Source organism: Hemitrygon akajei, chromosome 21 (assembly GCF_048418815.1).
Source record: "Hemitrygon akajei chromosome 21, sHemAka1.3, whole genome shotgun sequence".
NCBI classification, from domain to species: Eukaryota; Metazoa; Chordata; class Chondrichthyes; order Myliobatiformes; family Dasyatidae; genus Hemitrygon; species Hemitrygon akajei.
Window position 1 is genome coordinate 57,604,179 of NC_133144.1, and position 18,055 is coordinate 57,622,233.

At 41.9% G+C, this 18,055-nt stretch overlaps 1 protein-coding gene across 1 annotated transcript in view; it reads left to right on the plus strand.

The window, feature by feature from the left end:
- LOC140714331 (dual oxidase 1-like) overlaps positions 1-18,055 on the plus strand; it is a 130,866-nt gene that overhangs the window by 805 nt on the left and 112,006 nt on the right. The window contains exons 2-9 of the mRNA XM_073025494.1: positions 3,806-3,950; positions 7,129-7,212; positions 9,636-9,800; positions 11,660-11,847; positions 13,637-13,838; positions 16,043-16,209; positions 17,087-17,147; positions 17,231-17,327. Coding sequence (XP_072881595.1) covers positions 3,881-3,950; positions 7,129-7,212; positions 9,636-9,800; positions 11,660-11,847; positions 13,637-13,838; positions 16,043-16,209; positions 17,087-17,147; positions 17,231-17,327 — 1,034 coding nt within the window. The 5' untranslated portion in view covers positions 3,806-3,880. The remainder of the gene's footprint in view (positions 1-3,805; positions 3,951-7,128; positions 7,213-9,635; positions 9,801-11,659; positions 11,848-13,636; positions 13,839-16,042; positions 16,210-17,086; positions 17,148-17,230; positions 17,328-18,055) is intronic.

Here is an 18,055-nt window from a genome sequence, read left to right on the forward strand (position 1 = left end):
GCGGTTTGATGTTCACTAAGATGCGCCACTTTACAACAGGACCAGCTCTGCGGGACGTGTGCCAGGTTTTATCGCCGCAAATCTGCTCTGCGGTCCCTGAATCAGTTGTTACGCGCTTTTGCACTGTAGATTGTGAGGAGTCGTTGTAATATTTACATCCCCCAACGTAATTCTAGAAGTGCAGTAATGATGAAACTGGCTGTTGTTTCAAGGTTTCAAGGTTTAACTTTTTTTCTTAGACTTTAAGTGCGCGCGGGTTTAAGTTGAGTTCCCTGCTGCATATCAATAGATCCCGGAGAAGGGCGCTGTTCTACAGATAAAAGAACAATGATTTCGTTTTTGGCAATTGATCAATGCAAGTTTTTTATCCACCTTTCCTTGCTGGCTATCGGCACTCAGTGAAGTATCCGCGGTTACAACCGTCTCTGTCAACATAACAGAAATTCCCAAAGCGCTGCACAGGGCATTAATTACATTACAGCGCGGATTGTGCAACGTAATACATAGAATCTGAATCTGAATCAGGTTTAATGTCCCTAGTATATGTCGTGAAATCTGTTTTGCGGCAGTAATGCTTTGCAATTATTTTTTTAAAAACTATACATTTCAATAATATTTAATGCATACATAATTTAAAAACTATAAATTGCAATTATATAAACATACATCAGTATAATTAAATTAAATAAGTAGTGCACAAAAAATAGCAAAAAAAAACATAGAAGCAGAATTAGGCCATTCGGTCGATCGATCTGCTCCGTCTGGACTTGTGTGCTGGACAGGACAGTAATCTCAAACTGAAACTGAGATTACAGCCGGTCGTCACCAACTGGAAGTTGGAGACCAGTTAAATATAGGAAATACTCAGCATTTCTATGTTTCTTTTTTTTTTGCTGAGAATCACTGGACAGGTGAGTCAGGTGGACTAAACTGGTGATACACGTAGATGCAGATGGATTTGGGAGCAACAACAGGAGCAAAAGGAATTTCGGATCGAAACTCTAACCCTAAACGTCAATAATTCCTTTTCCTCCCAGAGATGCTGCTCCACCCGCTGAGTTCTTCCAGCAGATTGTTGTTGGGAACTAAAACGGCGAATTATTTTATTATTGCCGCATGCACAGTGAAAGGATATAACTCTGTTTAGCATTCTGTCCATAGAGGTAATGTAATCACATCAGTACCTGGAGGTAGAACAAAGGAAAAGGCAAAAACAGAATATGCAGAATGAAGTGTTACAGTCACTAGAGGCACTGAGATGCGGGACATCTGGAGCAATGTACACATTGTGCTGGAGGAGCTCAGCAGGTCAGGCAGTCGAAGTTTTGGTCAACAAGTCCTGATGAATGGTCTCGGCCCGAAACGTCGATTGTTTATGCCCATCCGTAGATGTCGCCTGACCTGCTGAGTTCCTCCCGCACATCGTGTGCATTGTGGAAGTTACAGAGAAAGTGCAGTAGACTGGCAATGAGGCGCAAATCCATGGCAAGGTAGACTGTGACCACAATTCTGAGCATCTATAGTATTTTGCTTTTTGAAAAAAAAAGAACTTTTACCAGCAGATAATTTCTCGATGTAGTTATACTGTGAATAATCTTCAAAAACTTTTTTGAAGAGATGTATTAAATGTCAGATCCAATGTAGTTGATTACCGGAAGAATGGCTATCGTGGTTTTAGTATTAATAAAACCAAGTTGCTATAAATGGTTTTATGTCAGTTTCCTGAACACAATCTGATGTACCAGCAATAACTCTCGGAGACGTGAGGCGAGATATAGGCTTTTATTTGCTGGAAGAAAGAACAAGCAGCAAGTGACCACCACACTACATCCTGGAGACTGAGGCCGGGGCTGTGTCTCCAATCGTCTTTATACCGGGGTCTGTGGGAGGAGCCACAGGAGCAGTCAGCGGGGGGGCATGTCCAGACAGGTATATGTAGTTCACCACACAAACACCAATTTTTAACAAACTTTCCCTTCTACGGCCCTTTGCCAGTCCTGAAGAAAGGAGCATTGACTGTTCATTTACGTAGAATCTGCCTGAGTTCCTCCAGCATTTTGTGTTTCTTGATTTGACTGTTTGTTGTTCAGAAGGGCACAAGTTTCACCTCAGCGATCTAATTCTCCGATACACTTCTCCAAGCCGTATGGGCGAGTACAGGCAAATCAGTTGAGGGAAAACACGGCATCTGCAGAATCTCCTGTGTTTATCAAGCCTGTCCTGGAATAGTTCGGGCAAATTGGAGGAAACAAAGACCAGGGAGCATTGACCAGAAGTAACTGGTGGAGAGTTGGAGATGGGGATGAGGGGAAACTTTCAATGGACAATTTGCGGAGGCATCTCAGCGGGTCGCGCTACAGTATTCACCCAGAGATGGGTGGGTGGTGGTAAGATGTGCTATAGGTTTCCTAGACAGTCAGAGTCATAGAAAAGCACAGTGCAGAAACAAGCCATTCGGCCAGTCTGTACGAAACCATTTAATCGGCATCGACCTACACAGGGACTATAGCCCTCCATACCCCTCCCGTCCATGTACCTATCCAAACTTCGCTTAAACTTTGAAATCAAGCTCGCGTGCACTGCTGGCATAAACCACTCAGTCCTTCTGATTCGACTTCACTCAAACCCCAAGGAGTGGGAATACACACAGGTAAAGTGTGTAGAGTGGCAGAGAGGTCCAAGATACTTAAAACAGACTCAACCTATCCAGATAAACAGACAGATGGAGACACACACATTAAGCGCGTGTGCATATGCACACAGCACATGCACAGACACTCTAAGCACTCACATTTATGCACATACACCCAGTCATTTGGAGATACTCGGATTTAGAGCGGATTTAACTTTCTGGATACACAGAGAGAGGACACACACACACACACACACACACACACACACACACACATTTTGTTCACATCCTATTTTTCTCAGCCACCCTTCCTCCTTTAGACTCCCCTTCTCCCCTTTCAGTCTCACTACTTCTGTTCCTCCTAGCAACCACCTTTACTCTCTCTCCCCCCCCTCACCCATCTTTTTTTTTGTTTGCCCCTTTGTCTCTCGATTCCTCAGCAGGTAGAGCTGCTGCTGCAGTGATCCTGGCTCCTCTCTGATCTCCCATGCTGTCCCTGGAAATTGTTCCACCCATACCCTCGATATGCGTTGGTAGATTAAATATCCCAGTGTAGATGGGTGACAGGAGATTCACAGGGGACTGCCGGGCATGTCAATAGATTAGAGGGAAAGAAATGTGTGAATCAGACAGCGGGAGTCCTCTGAGAGTCTAGCATAGACTCGATAGGCTGCATGGCCTCTTTCTTTATCATAAAAAATAATATGCAAATAAATTCTTATCAAATTTATTAGAATTAATTGCTGGGAAGGAACATGCATTTTCTTAGTAGCTGCTTCTCAATAGTCTGGACTATTCCGATTTTGGGAAGTGCATTGGAAAATTAGATCACTGAGGTGAAACGTGTGTCCTTCTACACAACAAGCAATGAGTCAAAGCATCACACACAAAATGCTGGGGGAAATCAGCAGGTCAGGCAGCATCTACGGAAATGAGTCAACTATCGACATTTCGGACCGAGACCCTTCTTCAGACTGACATCAACTCAAGAGGGGAAGAATTGGTCATTGTTTTGTTCAGGAAACTGACAAAAAGTAATCCAAACTATTTATAACCTAGCAATGTTGACTCTTTATTCCACTCCATAGACGCTACCGACTTGCTGAGTTCCTCCAGCATTTTTCTATGTGTTTCTCTGGGTTTCCATCATCTGCATAATTGTTTTCTTACCAGGATCATTTCTAATTGGAACTGAACTATTCAGAAACACCCCTGGCAAAGGTGAAAGAATTAGATCTGGAAAAGAACATGGCACAGAATTTCATCTGCAAAGTGTTGATCACGGTCTGGATTTGCCTCCACTATCTAATGTTTGTCAGTAAGTAATATTGGCTCCTTATCTAGAACAGAGACATTTCTATGATGAAGAGCAACATATCCTGCCCATTCTTCCATATTCCAAGCAAGCTCAATCCTTTTCTCTTCATCCTTTATCCTGCATTTTGTTTTCTTTTCAATAGTTTTAATTTTGCGAATATAACACACATATCTGAAGTTTGCGAGACTGCAGTATGTGACATTGGTGCTCTTTGCGGCAGTTGGTAAAATTCCATCTTCCTCAGAACTTACTGGTGCAATTCTACACTGCCATAACAGAGAGCATCTTCACATCAGTCATTCCTGGCTGGTTTGGTGCAGCATCCTCTCACAATATATGAAAACTACAGTGAATGTCAGGTCAGTAGAAATGGTCATTGGCTGCAGTCTACCATCACTGCAGGATTTGCATGTGTGCAGGACAATAAAGCAGGCAAGAAAAATCATTGCAGGCACTACCCACCTTGCAAACTTCCTTTTTGAAAAGCTTCCTTCTGTAACATGCCATAAGGCTATTAAAACAAATAGCTTACGCAGAGTAAACCCAGTAGCCTAAGTCAGTAATTGGACAGAGGTCACTGTTGGTTCAGTGGGTTGCATTCTTGTCTCTCGCTCAGAAAGTTGTTGGTTGAATCATACACTGGTGATTTAATCACAGTTAGTCAAAGAAGGATGCAGGAAAAATCATTACTGACACTTCCCACCCAGCAAGTGCCTTTTCCAAAAGCTCCCTTCTGAAAAGTACAACAGGGCTATTAAAAGAAATTCACCCGATCTTAAGAGTTTCTTGCCCCAGGTAGTTAATCTGATCAACCATTCTAGTACCCCCAGTGCACTGCACTGTAAACCCTTTAAACCACTTTTACATTGTATATACATGCTGGTATTTATGTATTTATGCACATTTTATTCCATTTCTGTACTTCAATTTCTAACTTTATTTTTATATGATTCTTTGTCCTTCCTAATTGTTGTATTTTGTTTTTTGTTGCATGTCACACTGTGCCCAATGCAACAAGCATACTCCTAATACAAGTAAATGTATGTTCTGTACAGCGGATAAGGTTGACTCTTAATCTTGTGATTGGTTTAGAGAAGGAACATAGGCAAGTGCTTCAGGGACAAAGGGACAGGTTTAAATGCAAAGGGAATTTGAACAGAAACATTCTTCAAGGTATTAAGGAAGTAAATAACTAGAGGTTTCATAGGGATTTTGAGAAGCAATTGAGAGGAAATAATTAGCAGGTTAATAGAGTAAGAGTAAGGAAATTGAATCCTTCTACTAGGAGCCCGCATAGACTCAGTGGGCTGAGTATCGTTCTTTGCCATTACAATTCTACATAAGGCCGTACATTCTAGCAAGCTGTTGTTTGCAGGTAAGATAGACCTTTTTATAGGGATACGTGCACCATGAAGAAGGCCAGCATTTAGTGTTCATCCCCAATTTGCCCTTATTTTCTGGGTCACTTCAGGCAGCAGTTAAAGAACAATCCTAGTCCGGTGAATCAGCGAATCAGGAATTACGTATGAACTGGTCAGGGTAAGATGGAAAACTTCCTTCCTGGTGAGACAGCAGTGAACCAGGTGCTTTATATTTTTGTTTCACAACAACCCAGCGGCTCCTTGGATGACTTAATTTTGGAATTCTATTTATTCCAAAAAGTTGTGGTAATTTAACAGCACCCCCCTCCACCCCCCACCGCCCATCAGATAGTGGGATTCAAATTCTTATTTAGAAATACAGCGCAGAACAGGAGAACAGACCCTTTCTGCCAAAAGAGCCGTGCTGCTGAGCAACCCGCCTACTTAACACTGACCTCATCACGGGATAATTTACAATGACTAAATACCCTACTAACTGTGGGAGGAAACCGGAGCAACTGGAAAAAACCCACTCAGTCACAGGGAGAACGTACAACTCCTTACAGATGGCACTGGAGTTTAACTCTGAGCTCCGATGCCCCAAGCTGTAACAGTGTTGCACCAACTCCCATGTTACTAAGTTGCCCCAACCTATCTACCTGAGGGAATATAAAGAGTTTTCTCAATCAAAAGCCATGTGGTAGAACTTGGTCTTCTGCTGTAACTACCAGACACACAATACAGTTACATAAACACATTGGCCCCAAGGGAACTGAAATTTAGAACTTTTAACACCAATACATTACTATGTTGCATGTTTACGTTGGGCCTCGTATCTAAGGAAGGACCTGCTGGCCCTGGAGAAGATCCTGAGGAGGTTTTCAAGAATGATCACAGGAATATAAGGCATTACAAATGAGGAGTGCTTGATGTCTTTGGGCTTGTACATGTTGCAATTCTGAGGAATGAGTGGGAATCTTGCTCACACCTACCAAATAGTAGAGTGGGCGAGGCGAGGATGTTTCTATCTGTAGGAGAGTCTAGCATATGAGAGCACAGCCTCACCATAAAGCACGGCCCTTTAGAACTGAGCTGAGGAGGAATTTCTTCAGCCAGACAGTGGTGAATCTGTGGAATTCTTTGCCACAGAGGGCTGTAGAGGCCAAGTCATCAGGTGTATTTAAGGCATAGGTTCTTGACTGATAATCAGGCTAAGGATTTCTGGGAGAAGATGGGGGAATGGGATTGAAAAATATCAGCCGTGATTGAATGGTGGAGCAGATTCAATGGGCTGAATGGTCCAATTCTACTCCTATATCATATACCCAGAATACAAGGGCAACTTCTGTCCTAATTCAATACTATTGATGGTTCAATGCCTGGATTAAAACCCTGAACTCTTATTTAACCTAACTGCTGTCTGATTGAGACATCGAGAACATGAACTTATTAAACTTACTCACTGTAAAAATAGAATTTCCTTCTCCCAGTTTTTACCTGGCCATTCCTATTTACTTATCTTCTGTCCCTTGCTTCCTAAACAGATGTTATTACATATGACTAAACATCAATCTTGTGGAATATATTTTATTATTTGTCAATTTATTTGTGGTATTAATACTTTATGTGTTATGTGTGAATTGTATGTATTGCATTGTGCACCTTGGCCCAGAGGAATATTGTTTCATTTTGTGGTATGCATGTACACAGTTGAATGACAATAAACTTGAACTTATTAGTCCTTCGAATTTTGCACTGCATATGTTTTTCTCATCTGATTAGTGCACCCTTTGATTCACTCTCATATTCCCATTCAGCTGCCCAAAATAACATCAACTGGGAAGTTCAGAGGTATGATGGCTGGTACAACAATCTTGCCTATCATAAAAGAGGCTCGGCTGGTAAGACTCACTCTTGCGATCTTCTAGTATTGGGTTTCCAACTGTAAACATAATTATGGTTTACGTCCTCACTATTAAGTACTGCAAAATATTTAGGTTAGTCTTTGATATAAATATCACAATATACAGTCTATCTGTGTTTATACCTGAACAGGATATGTTTACAAAGCACAGCCAAACATACAATTTAATATACAATTCAAAGGTTTTTTGACAGCTTGGATCTCATTGCTTCTGAATCCCTTTTCCTTTACAGAATCCTGTTATTGTGAGCAATACCTAAATGACAGCTTCAATGTCATCCAGCCATCAGGAAACTGATAGGGTTGGCCAGAATACTAGTTTAATTCTTTTGTGGTCAAATAAAATTAATGGAAATTGATACTTGGCCAGGGTGTAAATCTGTTCCACCCCATGTTATGGGCATTCTGAGCAATGTTAACGTAGCTTTCTCTAATCAGATCCTCACATAAGTTACAGAATTAAGATAAATCTACCAGGAACTATCAATGAGTTTGACAAAAATTACTATCAAAGCTAGAACAATACTGTCATTATGCAAAGTTCAAAGTAATTTCATTTTCAATGTACAATACTGTGCAAAAATCTTAGGCGCATATATAGAGCAAGGGTGCCCAAGACCTTTGCACAGTACTATATGTCAAGTTATTTGTTGTTTTGCAGCAGCAGTACATTGCAATATATAATAATAAAAACTATGAATTATAATAAAAGTATATATCTAAAAAGAAAATGTAATTAAATAAGAAGAGCAAAAAGTAAGAAAAAATACTGGGTAGTGTTCATATAGATATACAGTACTGAGCAAAACTCTTAGGCACCCTGGCTATATATATGCGCCTAATATGTTTCTGTGCAGTCCTGTAGATGTCACCATATTCTACCCTGAGATTCATTTTCTTGTGGGCATACCCGATAGAACAGAGAAATGCAATAGAATCAAAGAAAAAAACTATACATAAAGACTGACAATCAATGTGCAGATTCAAAAGACTGTGCAGATACAAAAAAAATTAATACTGAGAGCATGTGTTGTAGAGTCCTTGAAAGTGAGTCCATAGAACTAGAATGAGAGTGATATTGATTGGAATATTTCTCATATTATTGCATTCAAAACAGTATTAACATGACATCATAAACATGATTTAGATTATTACTCACATTATTATTAGCATTATTCACCTTATATACATTACTCAGAATATCACATGGATATCAGTAAAACAAAGTACAATCAGCTGTGTTTGATTCTGAACAGAAAACATTATTGTATGCATTATTCAGAATATTATTTATATTATTCAAAACATTGTTCATAATATACTCACATACTTCAAAACATTACTCGCATTACTTCTCACATTGCTCAAGGGGCCCAAGCGTTCACTGGACTAGGAGTCTAAAGCATGGTGATGTGGATTGTGGGAAGGGGTGTCCCAGGAATGAAATGAGGAGTAATTTCTTCTCCTCACTGTGACTTGCGATCTTCTGTCATTGTTTTGATTCAACAGCGAGGGGAATAGATGTCCAAAGCACTGAGAATCAGAAAGGAATCAGATAGCTTGCTGCTGCCATCAAGAAGAAGGTATAGGAGCCTTAGGTCCCACACCACCAGGTTCAGGAACAGTTATTATCCTTCAGCCACCAGGCTCCTGAATCAGCGTAGAGAACTTCACTCACCTCAACACTGAAGTGATTCCACCAACTTTCAATATCATTTATTACATAGTTATTTATCAGTATTATTATTTTTTGTATTGCACAGTTTGTCTTCTTTTGCCCATCGGTTGTTTTACCATCTCTGTGTGTAGCTTTTCATTGATTTCATTCTATCTACCGTGAATGCCTGCAAGAAGATGAATCTCGGGGGAGTACTGCATATGGGTTGCATAAATGTACTTTGATAGTACATTTACTTTGAATAAACTTTTTTTTTGTAAACTGGGCATTGTGCAGGATTAGCCGTGATCATACTGAATGGTGGAATAAGCCCTTGTGGGTTTGGTGTGCATTCAGGCACTAGTACATAGAACAGTAATCACTGATTACATGCAATCTCTGCCTTAAGATTCAGGACAGAGTTGATCCCCATATTGTCATAGAAAATAGAACATAGAACAGTACCGCCCAGTATAGGGCCTTTGGCCCACAACTTTGTCCAGACCTTTTAACTTACTGTAAGATAAATCTAACGGATAGCCTTCTCTTTTTTCTTTCATCCATTTGTCTAAGAGTCTTTTAAATGACTCTACTGTACTTGTCTGTGCCACCATCCCTGGTAGCATGTTCCATCTGCCTACAAAAGCTACCTGTGGCTTCCCTCTATAGTGTTACCATTCATCGGGGAAGGCAGGGAGGAACTTTCACTGTGACAATTGTCTGAAACTGTCTTTCATCCACAGGTTCCCCTTTCATGCGCCTGATGCCTGCTAGGTACACTGATGGCGTTTATCAGGCTTTGGAAGAGCCTGACGTCCCAAATGCGCGCACCATCAGTAATATAATAGCCAACGGAACATCGGGATTGCAGTCTATTAAAAATAACACCGTGCTGAGCATTTTCTTTGGTAAGGATTGTGGGTTGCTGCTGCAAAAAATTTCAGGGGCAAAAAATAATTAGTGTCTGTTCATCTACATTAATAAGTAGCAACAACATTTTAACATGAATACTTATTAAGTTTATGTACTTGATGGCCAGAGGAATTTATATTGAATTCATTTCTTTTGTGTGGTTTCTTCAAGTTCTATCTTTATAACACTCTTTCTACATGTGATAGAAGTACAGAGATCAAGTGAGGCAGGTACTGGGAGTGTAAGGAAACTTTCTCAAACTCCTATGAAGTCTAGCCGCTAATATGCTTGCATCAGTATGTGGAGACCAAGATAAATCCTCTGAATTGTCAGCACCCAGGAACTTTTGTATACAGTTGACCCATTCAATCAGAGACAAGTTAATTCTGAAATGGAATAATCTGTATTTGATATATAGTTGAGGAACTAAGCAAAAGAGATGCTATGGATGTCAGAAAATGGCATTTTAAAAATTTTACATTACTTTATTGAGATACAATGCAGAATTCCATCCTTCTGAGTCATACCGCCTAGCAACCCCTGATTTAATCCTAGCGTAATCACAGGACAATTTACAATGAACAGTTAACCTACCAACTGGTACATCTGCGGACTGTGGGAGGAAAATGGATCACTTGGGCAAAACCCACGCAGTCATGGGGAGAACATTTGGACTCCTTACAGAGAGCAGCGGGAATTGAATCTGGGTCACTGTTGTAAAGAGTTGTGCTAGCCATACCGTGCTGCCCCAGGAGAAAACAAAGATTGTCAAAGTCAAAACCATTGTCAAGCTTATTGTCACGCACACACCTACAGGGCCAATGAAAACTCTACATGCAGCAGCATCACAAGCGTATACTGTAGAATCTTTAATCAGCATTCATAAGAGAAACAGAAATAAATGAATGGGGTGGCACAGTAGTGTAGTGGTTAGCACTTCACTTTACAGTACCAGTGTCCCAGGTTCAATTCCTCCTGCTACCCTCTAAGGGGTTTGTACATTCTCCCTGTGACTGCATGGGTTTCCTCCCACAGTTCAAAGATGTACCGGTTGGTAGGTTAATTGGTTATTATAAATTGTGCCTTGATTAGGTTGGGATTAAACCGGGGATTACTGGGGGTGTGGCTTCAAGTGCCAGAAGGGCCTGTTTCGCACTGTATCTCAATTAATTAATTAAATCATAACAATTTTTACAAGAAAGCCAAATTAGAGCAAAAAAAGAAAATTTTTTAGTGCTAAGTGGTCAAAGTGGTCATAGTGTTGCTAAACCGTAGTGATTATGGTTGCTCCAGTTGGTCCAAGAACAGCTGTTCCTGGTAGTGTGGGACTTCAGGCTTCAGTACCTCCTGCCTAATGACAGCTGCAAAAGATGGAGCACAAAGATGATTAAGTTGCTAACACGATGTTCCAGCTTTGTAGAACTGACCAGTTACAGAGCAGAGAGTGATTTAAATTCTGCAGGCAGGGTAACAAGCATTAATACCAAGCTTGTCTTTGTGACTTCTTCCCTATTCCTATGCAAGTCAAGAAATTAGATACACAGCACAAAGAGTCTAGAATCTTTATGTAACAGCGGTCCAACAAGATTGAGATTTGGTCCTCTGTGGGCAGACTTTGCTTAGACAAGCACTGCCATTCCATTTGAAATGAGGGATGTCACAATTAAGACCAAAAGACCATATGATATAGGAGCTGAATTAGACCATTTGGCTCATCGGGTCTGATCCACCATTTCATTGTGGCTAATTGATTTTTCCTCTTAGCCCAATCTCTTGCCTTCTCCCCATATCTCTTCATGCCCTGACCAGTCAAGGTTAAGCAACTACTGCTGTGTTCTTTTCCAAACTTGTACAGGATATCATCTGATGAGTGAGATTTTGGATACAAGGCACCCAGCGTGTCCCCCTGAATTCCTCGATGTCCTGGTCCCACCTGGCGATTCCATCTTCGACCCCAATGGAACAGAGAGTGTGAGGTTACTCTTTCAGCGAAAGGAATGGGACAAGGATTCGGGACACAGCCCCAACAATCCGAGGATACAGGTAACGGGACGAGGAGAGACGGGTATTAGCTCCTGTAAGTGTCCATTATGGGTGATGATGAACCAGTGTACCAATGTTAATGAGCATGCTCTATTGCCCACGTCACCACAGAGATATGCAGTCCCTCCAAACCACAATGTATAGTCTATCTGTGGAGCAACTCCCTTGCCAAAATCCTGCACTTAATCAGCAAAGAACTGAGCTAATCTATGACATCATGTGATGTTACTGAGTCACATATACAGCCCCAAAGCAGCTTTGCTCACAGAGCTGCTGAGAAAGCCTTTCATAAACACAATAGATTTTGTAGATGCTGGAAATCTTGAACGACACATACAAAATGCTGGAGGAACTCGGCGTCTATGGGGAGGAATGAACAGTAAACGTTATGGACTGAGAAAGCGAGGGGCGGAAGCCAGAATAAGGAAGTGGGGGGAGTGGAAAGAGTACAAGCTGGCAGGATAGGCTTGAATGGGTGGGGGGGGGGGAGGATGGAGAAAGAAGATGGGAGGTGATAGTTGTAAGTGGCAAAGGGCTGAAGAGGAAGGAATCTGATAGGGGAGGACAGTGGACCATGGAAGAAAGGGAAGGAGGAAGGGAACCAGAGGGAGTTGATGAGCAAGTGAGGAGAAAGGGTAAGAGGGTAAACCCAATGGTGAGTGGAAGAAGAGAGAAGGAAGAAGAGGGCAAAAATTTCCAGAAGTTAGACAAATCAATACTCATGCCACCAGATTGGATACTACCCAGAAGGAATATGACGTGTTGTTTCACCAATGGGATACAATAGTTGACCCCGACAGGTGAAGTTTTGCCTCATCTCAAAGTTCTGTTTGGGTCCTTGAATGGTGGTGAAGGAGGAGGTGTAGGGGCAGGTGCAGCACTCGTCATGCTTGCAGGGGTATGTATCAGGAGAGAGATCGGTGTGGATGGATGTGTGGGCAAGTGAGTCAAGAGTGAAGAAAGAAACCTTTGACTGACAGCAAAGCCAGTCCCTCTCGACAAAATTGCCAAGGCTTTGAAATATCCCGGACATTCAAAGGCATTCAGAAACTATTGATGATGAAACGATTGAATCTTCTTTTAAAGAAAAACTTTCAAATTGCATAAATAATTGTAAGCATTACTGCAGGCACAATAATTAAAAATATTCAATTAACCTTACCGCCTCTCTTCCTCACTTCTATTGACCCTAGACTCAGTGGCCACTTTATTAGATACCGCCCGTACCTAATAAAACGGCCACTGAGTGTATGCTCGTGGTCCCCTGCTGCTGCAGCCGTCTACGTCCACTTCATGCTTTGAAATGTTATGCGTGCAGAGGTGCTCACATAGCAGTTCTGCACACCACTGTTATAATGCATGGCTACTTGAGTTACTGTCGAACCGGTCTGATCTCACCCATTAGCAAGGCATTTTCACCCACGTATCGGCCACTCACTGCATGCTTCTTTCTTTCTCAGGAGATCAGTAGTTCCGAGATTCTCAAAAACCCCATCCTAGCACCAACAGTCATTCCACAGTCAAAGTCATTTTTCCCCATTCTGATGTTAGGTCTGAACAGCAACTGAACCTCTTGACTACACCTGCATGCTTTTATGCGTTAAGTTACTGCCGCATGATTAGCTGATTAGGTATTTACATTAACAAGCAGGTGTAAGGGATCTACCTAACAAGGTTGGTCACTGAGCATATATTGAAATGAACAGGAACACTAGTCCCCATGAAGGATTCGGGAGCACAATGCACACCTAATAAACTGTCTGTCTCTTCTGCTGTCGCTCTTCAACAGATCAATGAAGCGACTGCCTGGATCGATGGGAGCTCCATCTATGGATCATATCACTCCTGGTGTGATGAATTACGGAGTTTCTCCGATGGCCGGCTGGCTTCCGGTTCTGATCCTCGGCTTCCCAAGCCAAGCACTGGAGACCTGCTGATGTGGAATCACCCTGATCCCTCTAATGGAGACACGGGGCTTCGAGGATTTTATGGTGAATCCCTAACATTGAACTCACTTGGTTTTGACCATGGTTAAGGGGATTAAACTTTGATTTAGGTCCATTCTTTATTGGAATTGGGCATAGTTAGTGTTGTATCAAAATTATCAGCATAAGCGGACTTTACTCCCTAGAACAGCCTAGGTGGATGAGAATGAGGGGAGATTTGACAGAGGTACAAAATTATAAGTGGTATAGAAAGTGTTCAAATGGTTTAATTTTATATCAGAGAATGTACAGTATACAATCTGAAGTCCTCACTCTTCACAGACATCCATGAAACACAGACACAAATGCCCATATATTGAATGATAGAAACATCAGAACCCCGAAGCCCCCCTTCCCCCCTCCCATTACACAAGCAACTGCAAGGAAACCCTCTCCCTCCCCCCCACTTGTGCCAGCTGAAGCAATGACCCTCCCCAATCCTCGCCATGCAAGCAATAGCAAAAAACCCTCAAAGAAACCTTGATCCAGAGCCCGTCAAAACACTGCAGTTCCAAAGCAAACAGGCTTTTCCACTGAGGTTGGCTGAGACTAGAACTGGGGGTCATGGGTTCAGGGTGAAGGGTGAAATTTTAAAGGCAATTTGAGAGGGAGCTTCTTCACTCAGAGGACGTTGAATGAATTGCCAGCGTAAGTGCTGGTTATGGGTTCAATATCAATAATTTAACAGAAAATTGGATAGGTACATGGATGGGAAGGAGTGGAACGCTATGGTCTAGTTGCAGATTGATGGGACTAGGCAGAAAAATAGTTTGGGAGGGACTAGCTAAGTCAAAAGTCCCTTTTCTTTGGTGTAGTGTTCTTTGACTCTAAGTGGTAGATATGGGTTCAACTGTAAAATTTAAGAGAACTTTTGATATCTACAGTGATGTGAGCAATTTAGAGGGATGTGGTAGTGCAGGACAATGGAACTAGGCAGAAGATCTCCCGATGGAGAGAAAAGTTTTTCTCCACTTTGATCCTTGAAATCAGGTTGGCATGGACTAGATGGGCCGAAGGGCCTTATTCTAGTACTCAATGACATTATGGACAGGGCGTCGCAGTTTTGCTTTCTGCTGATGTCTTGACCTCAGTTCATCATTGTTTGACAAGGTTGAAAGTGGAGAATATTTTCTTTTCTCCATCGTGAAGAAGATGAAGTTAGCAGAAGCGGAATTTCAATCATGTTTACGTCCAGTCATATGAAACACGTTAGCAAGACAGGTGGGCTTCCCTCAAATATATCCAATGCATTCACCTCAACCCTGCCCTGAGATGACAAGATCAACAATCTCATCATCACAGGGTGAAAATGTCCCTTTTGAACTAAATAACCCACTTAGGTTTTCAGCCACGATGTTATATTTGTGGCCTTTAATCTTGCCACCCTCCAGAAGTTCCAAGCCCCTTGCCTAGAAAAGCATCACTGCTGGTCGCATTAAATGCATTGCATGGCAGAGACAGCAGAAGTAGAATGAATGGGTGCCTCTGCCTCATTAAATATTTCACTGGACCAACCAGCAATGCCAGCAAGGTTATTTAAACAAGCCTCATATAATTCTAGAGCTACAATCCATTCCTGTGTATGAATGCCAGACTATCTCATTATTTTTGCTCTCTCTTTGTGCTATTTATTTTTAAAGTTTTCTATATATTTCTTACTATAATTTATAGTATATTTTATGCATTGCACTGTATTGCTGCCACAAAGCAACAAATTTCATGATAATAGACCTGATTCTGAGTCCACATTCATTCCTCTAGTTTCCTCTCTCTCCACTGATAGTTATTGTTCCTTCTGATCTGTCTAATGTGCTTCTGATGCTATTCATTACAATATTTTATTTTTGTTTTTAATTGTGTTGCTTCCTTGTACCATTCATCAACAATATTTTGTATAATTTATGACTAATTTATTTCCTACTTCTGAAAGTTGTGCCTCTGATGTTGTGTGCCCGTGATGCTACTGCCAGTAAGTTTGCCATTGCACCTGTACAATAAATGTATCTTAGTGTGAAGGTATGGTCAGTAACTTTTGAGCGTTTTCTGACTTGCGGATAAGATCGACTTAAGGGCATCTGTAAAAATGTAACCCATTCATTGCCCAGGGATGGTCTGTATTAGGTCATGTTCAAGTCTCTGCTTTCGAGGGAAGAGAGTCACAATCTACTCACCCAATTTCAACCTCTAACAGACATTAAATTCTGTCGTAGATTCTGGAAATCCAAGGGCCAATGAAAGCCCATTCATCATGGCCGAGCACATCATCTGGTTCTGGTACCACAATCATCTCGCCTCTCAGTTTAAAGCTGGGCATCCCACGTGGTCGGATGAAGACATATTCCAACACACCAGGAAGTGGGTTATTGCTACATTCCAGGTAACTTGCAGTGTGGAACAAGGAAGGATCAAGCACCACATATTTGCTTGTAGAAATGGCCATAAATGATGAGGAAATATTTCCTACATTGGGAAAGAAGGCCAATTGGTAAGCTCTCACCACATCCCTAGAGGAAAGACAGAGAGATTCCGGGGGGAAATAAGCTCCTGAGTTTATGATCTGAATCTCTCTGACTCAGCTGTCTCTCTTGAATCTCTCTGTCTTCCAGCATCTCTGCCTCGGTCTCCCCTGCATCTCCCTGAATATCTCTGTCTCTATGTCCCCAAATCTCCCCAAATCTTTGCCTCTGTCTTCCATGCATCTCTGTCTCTGTCTTCCTGAATCTCTCTGTCTCCCCTAAATTTATCTGTCTCTGTCTTCCTGAATCTCTCTGTCTCCCCTAAATTTATCTGTCTCTGTCTTCCAGAATCTCTCTGTCTCTGTCTTCCAGAATCTCTGTCTCTCTGTTTTCCTGAATCTCTCTGTCTCTTTATCTCTCCTGTATTTCATAAATACAAGAGATTCTGCAGATTCTGGAAATCCAGAGCAAAACACACAAAATGCTAGAAGAACTTGGCCGATCCTTTCCACTCCTGAAGAAAGGCCTCAGCTCGAAGCATCAGTTGTACCTTCCTCTCCATAAATGCTGCCTGATCTGTTGAGTTCCTCCAACATTTTGTGTATGTTCCTCTGAATGTCTTTGCCTCTCTGTCTCCCCTGAATCTCCTTACAAATTATCTGAAGCCAAGATTCTACCCTAAAGTTTCAAGCAGAATGCCTGGGAATTGCCTTTAAATATTTTGCTAAAGACACTGTTCAAACAGAAGACCTCTTTGTTGTTCAATGCTTCCTGCAAACCATTGTCTTATTTTTGCAGAACATTGCACTGTATGAGTGGTTACCTAAACACCTGGGACAGAGTTTACCTGCTTACACAGGTAAGCTACAGAAAGTTTGCAACATTGAACGAGTTTTTAAAGCTGCAAATTTAGCTTTTCTAACCAGATGTTGTGCTCTGCAGGTTACAAGACATTTGTTGACCCTAGCATCTCATCTGAGTTTCAGGTGGCTGCATTGAAATCTCTTGTTACCATGGTACCACCTGGAGTGTACATGAGGTAAGAGATAAATTCTGTAATTATTTAATTATGGGTAACCTACTCCCCCTCTGTCCCTTAACTCTCTCATCAGTTATTCCTACACTCACCCCAAAATTTATCACCCTTTCTTTCCCCCTCCCACCCTCACCCACTCTATTTGCGCATCACCCTTAGACTTCCCCCCTAGGTCCCCTCTGCTCACTCTTCTCACCTGCCCACCTCACCTCCCCGATTTGGTTCCGTGCTCCACCTTCCTCTCCTATCAGATTCCATCATCAGCAGCCCTGCGTCATCTCCGCCTGTCACCTCTGAGCCTCTTTCACTACCTCCACTCCATCCTCCTCCGTCTGCCTATCACTCCCCTCTACTGGGTCCACTCATCATTTGCAAGCTCTTGCTACGCACTGCCCCCTTTTTGTAACAGCTATCTCTCCTCTTTCTTCCATTCCAGACAATGAACCCTAACATGAAACGATAACTGTCTAATTCCCTCCACATGTGCTGCCTGACTTACTGAGTTCCTCCTGGAGTTGTTTTTCTGATAGGGGTGGCACAGTAACTCAGTGGTTAGCACAATATTTTACTGCTCCAGTGACCCGGGTTCAGTTCCCGCCGCTGTCTGTAAGGAGTTTGTACGTTCTCCCCATGACCGTGTGGGTTTCCTCTGGGTGCTCCAGTTTCCTCCCATATTCCAAAGACATACTGGTTGGTAGGCTAATTGGACTTTGTAAATTGTCCCATGACTA